Source organism: Sinocyclocheilus grahami, unplaced genomic scaffold (assembly GCF_001515645.1).
Source record: "Sinocyclocheilus grahami isolate Dianchi unplaced genomic scaffold, SAMN03320097.WGS_v1.1 scaffold77.1, whole genome shotgun sequence".
NCBI classification, from domain to species: Eukaryota; Metazoa; Chordata; class Actinopteri; order Cypriniformes; family Cyprinidae; genus Sinocyclocheilus; species Sinocyclocheilus grahami.
The window spans coordinates 1,321,612-1,326,314 of record NW_015505256.1 but is presented as its reverse complement, the minus strand read 5'-3'; the positions used below and the strand labels follow the sequence as shown (position 1 = coordinate 1,326,314).

At 34.7% G+C, this 4,703-nt stretch overlaps 1 protein-coding gene across 1 annotated transcript in view; it reads right to left on the bottom strand.

Annotated features, from left to right (window-relative positions):
* Positions 1 to 4,703, bottom strand: part of prkg1a (protein kinase cGMP-dependent 1a) — a 55,569-nt gene that overhangs the window by 7,705 nt on the left and 43,161 nt on the right. Inside the window, exons 9-10 of the mRNA XM_016273290.1 lie at positions 4,007 to 4,072; positions 3,304 to 3,378 (exon numbers count right to left, since the gene is read on the bottom strand). Coding sequence (XP_016128776.1) covers positions 3,304 to 3,378; positions 4,007 to 4,072 — 141 coding nt within the window. The remainder of the gene's footprint in view (positions 1 to 3,303; positions 3,379 to 4,006; positions 4,073 to 4,703) is intronic.

Here is a 4,703-nt window from a genome sequence, read left to right as displayed (position 1 = left end):
AATCTATCTTTTATTCCAATGAAAATTAAACAAACCCTTTAATTTTTGTACATTCAAAATGCTACACAACAGAAGTTTACTGTGTAACGAGCAATGTCACGGAATTCATCAAATATTGAATGAATAAATCAAATGCAATTCAGTACACTTCAATCAAACCGCGATATAGACTAGTGTATGTGAATATTAAATGGCAAAAATACTATTTAGCTACTACAGAAGACAACCGCGAGCGTTGTGCATGCTTAAATAGCAAACGAAACACGTGTCTGTGCTGTTCATTCCGTCACATTCCGCGTTACACAGTAAATTCCGTTTTTAGGAATAGATTCCGCGATTCCGTCCCCATTTTACATCGCCCTACTTTTGCTAAGAAGCACGTTCAATGCGGATGCACAGACGGTTGTCGTGGTAATGAACACCACAGCAACCACTTGCGCGTCCGCATTGAACGCGCATCTCGCATATAAAAAGCATTTTAGGGGGCCCTTGGCTTTTGGGGGCCCAAGGCGGTCGCCTACATTTGCCTAATGGTTAAGTCCGCCTCTGAGTAAATTCATACACGGTACCCAAAAATAAATCATGCCTAACTTTAAGAATTGCAGACTGACCTGTGACCTGTGATATAGTTATATTAGCCCATGATGCAGAACTGGCCAATCAAATCCCTTTGCTTGAGCCATGGCCAATGACATGACTGAGCTGCTATTTAGCTTGGCAAAAACTGCTTTGCAGTGTCACACAGAGGTTACGATTTTCCATGCACTCTGCCAAGGGTCCTAAAAACCAGCGTGCGCACACACAAGCGTGCTTTAGTTATTATTCAATCCCTTTCACATAATCAGTTATTAGGCTGGCAGGGCCAGAGAAGTTCAATGCTGACATGTTCTGCAGGAATAGAGCAATGCACAAACAAGAGTGCAGTTTTGGAAAGAGGCATGGATACAAGCCAAAACTCTTCACTAAGACTATAAACAGAAGAAATTCATTCCTCAGCTGAAAGCTGGAGATGTTTAATGTCTCACACCAGATTCAGAGCTGGCAGATTCGACAGCAAGAGTCTCAAAGACCCATTAAAAATAAAATTAAAATATGCCAACTACTTTTTTTTAAATAATACTTAATAATATTAAGTAAAATAATATATTTAAATAAATTTGGATTGCATGATGACTTTTTAATCAAGCTTTCAGCCATTTGAAAACATCACCTGCTTTCAAATGCATGTCGCACGTCTTAAGTCAATCAACCAAAACATAACTGAGACTTAAAACTCTCCAGGAGGAAGCAGGCATGTGTTCATGACACTGGTTCTAGCTTCCAGCCTTCTCTGTGCTCATGCATGCTGATAAAAAGGTCTGACAGCTAGCAACATTTACATGAATTTCACATTTCTGCTGGACAATTTACTGATATTGTATGCCTGAGGAATCATTCAAATCAGTTTTAAAACTGCTTTGATTGAAATATAAACCTGTGAGGCATTCGGCTTCTCCAATTCATCATAGGTGAAATACAGAGTTAATTTGATTGACCACAAGGTGGCAATATGGAGCTTTATGGGTTCTTCATGGACAGCATCTACTGTATTTTGCAATGCCTTGCAGAAGGATGCAGAAATGACACCTTAAGGAGAGCTGAATGCACTTGTCTCATTAGAGTGCTCTCTATCTGTCAGCGTGGCAGCTGGAGATGTATTTACAGGTTTGTAGTTTGGATCACGGGGGAACGCAGTGCAGGAGGTGACAGCTGTAGATGTGTCTTAATAAGCTTTAATCTATGACAGTCACACAGGCTACAGACACCTCTTCATTATTCATCAGATGCTAATTTACACTGCAGATACGAGGAAGAAAAGTTTCTATTTGGGTTCAGATATGACACAGAAGGAATTTTTTGAAGTGGGAAATGTGTTTCTGAACTATCCCAGAATCCCTCTTTCTCTCTGTCAGTGCCTGATATTGTCTCTGTGAAATGTGATAAGGTTTCACATGTCTCTGAGCGGATTATTTTCTCATCGCCGCACAATGATTGCATCGCTTTCTCATCATGTTTCTTCTGATCATGAACAGTTGCGGGTTCTTTATAACATGTCTTCTGCATGCTAGCACAGCCTTTTCTGCTTTACAGTTCTAGAGTTTCAGCAAACATCCTTGAGCTGCAATAGACTTTTGTATTTCACTATCGCCAACTTAAAGAGGAAGAAACCTCATATAAAAGAGACCAACCACATTTCACTTGTTTTATGCAATATTTGGAGGCAGCTAAATCTGAAATCAGACATACACTAAGCAAAAAACAAACAAAAAAAATGGTTAACAATAAAGTAATGCTTTTAAGCAAGGATACATTCGATTGAGCAAAAAATACATTTTAAATGTCACAAAAAGATTTCTATTCAAATAAATAAAAAAATGTTTCTATTAAAAAAAGCGTTATAGAGTTCCATTATGTAGAAGTAATCGTTACAAGAATCCATTTATACCTGTATCTATTCGGATTTTAAATAGTAAGTTTTTCCCCCCTTCTCTCTCTTAATAATGCTGATGTTGTTATTGTGTGTGGTTGTTGTGTACTACTGCAGCTTTTGAGTCCAAGATAAAATTTCCTGTAAAGGATAATTTAACTTAAATGCCGTTCTTTTGAACTTCCTGTTCATCAAAAAATCCTGAAAAAATGTATCACAGTTTCCGCAACATTGATAATAACAAATGTTTCTTGTGCACCAAATCTGTATATTAGAATGATTTCTGAAGGATCATGTGACCAGATCAAAACTGGAGTAAATACTTTTTTTTTTTTTTTTTACTTTTTACTGTATTTTCATTCAAATAAAAGCAGCCTTGGCAAGCATAAGATACTTCTTTCAAAAACATTAAACTATTTTACCGACCCTGTTTTTTGTCTCAAATGAAACTCAGTTCAAAAATTGAATCTTTCAGAAACTCAAAGCTTTCAACAAACTGGCAAATACAGTATAGTTTAAAAGCAGTCACTGTAACAGCTTGGGAACTTGTAAATATTACTGTTTCTTTTCACATACCAACTAATAAACCTGGTTCACATTTAGAAATGCCAACAGAATAATGTAGCAGTATTTCTGTGCAATAGATTCTACATAAACTGATGTGACATCACTAACTAGACTTAACAGACTGCCTACAATACTTTTGATAGTGATGTGGCATATCATGAATAGAGAATTTCTACTTTTGTAACTTTTGAATCCTTGACCATTATTATAAATGGACCTCGGGGAAGAAAACATAATAATGAAATGTCTTCAAAGATGATTTCACCTACTTTGCCTTTGCCTCTGCGTCTTCACTGCCTTTGTTGGATATGTCTTCCAGACCTCCAATCAGATGTTTGTATGAGCTGAAAAGAACGGCACAAACAACACTGTTGGAAAGACTTCATCTTTATGACAAATAAACTATAGTGGTCAAAAGTTTGGGCTTGATAAGACAGAACTGCCATTTCTCTTCGAGAACGAACTCATTTCTATCCCTCGGTGACTCTTAATTACTATTTCATGTCCCTCTCTTAATTTAGAAAGTCAGTACTAATGTATAGTAAAAGTTTTATATCTACATGACATACGTCTCATTGAAATGTACCATAATCAGCTGTCACACAGATGGCTGATGGTTTGAGTCTCAGTCAGACAGGAAAGAGAGTTTTCCCCGCCGGAGGGCACATATGTGCTTCTCTCTCTGTCTGTCTCACTCTTTCCAGCTTATTGACACACATGACACTTTAGCTATTTAGGTTGAGCTTGATTTATTGAGTTCTATAAGGGAGCAGATAAGCACTTCAAACCCACAGATTCTGTGTTCCACACACACATACAAATAGAAAGATCAGTGTAAAATCCACAGATGTTCAACGAACTGGAAAACCTGGACTGAATTACTTCTGCTGGAATGTCAATGACACTTGTGATGTTTTAAGCAGTGTATATAACGAAACTCTTTGCCACAGAATAAACGTGACATATACTCACTCTCTGTCGATCACAAGGCAGGTGACAGACTCTGCTGCGATGACGTTAGCTGTTCTGATATCCTCCCTGTTCAAAAGACAAAAACGCAGTACAGAAAAACATCATGTTATAATGTTCTGATACATTCAAATTATACACAGATATATTACTATTAAGATATTTTTAAAAAATTGAATAATTATACATATTATATAAAATATAAAGTAAAAGATATAATTTTAACTACTATAACTAAAATAATATATTTTAATAATTTATATATAAATATATAAAACTTAAATTTTATATATAATTAAAATTCGAATACTATTAAAATAATTATATATAAATATACATCATTATAGATAAACATACGTATATATTAATATTAGCTATTAAAATGAATTATAAGTATCCTAAATATTAATAATTACAAATTCATAATAATATTAAAATTACACACAAATATTAAGATTAATTATATATGGTAATAAAATAACAGATAATAACACAAAATTATCAAAACTTTAATATATTTTAGCTTATTTAATGCTGTCCTTCAATTTTATGAGGTGCTGTTTGAGATTTTTTTTAACCGTAACAAACTGCACATAGACAATCCAATCTAATCATCCATTTAAAAAAAATATTAAAAATGAAAAAATTATAATTAAAAAATACATATCTGTCTCTATCTATCTATCTATATATATATATA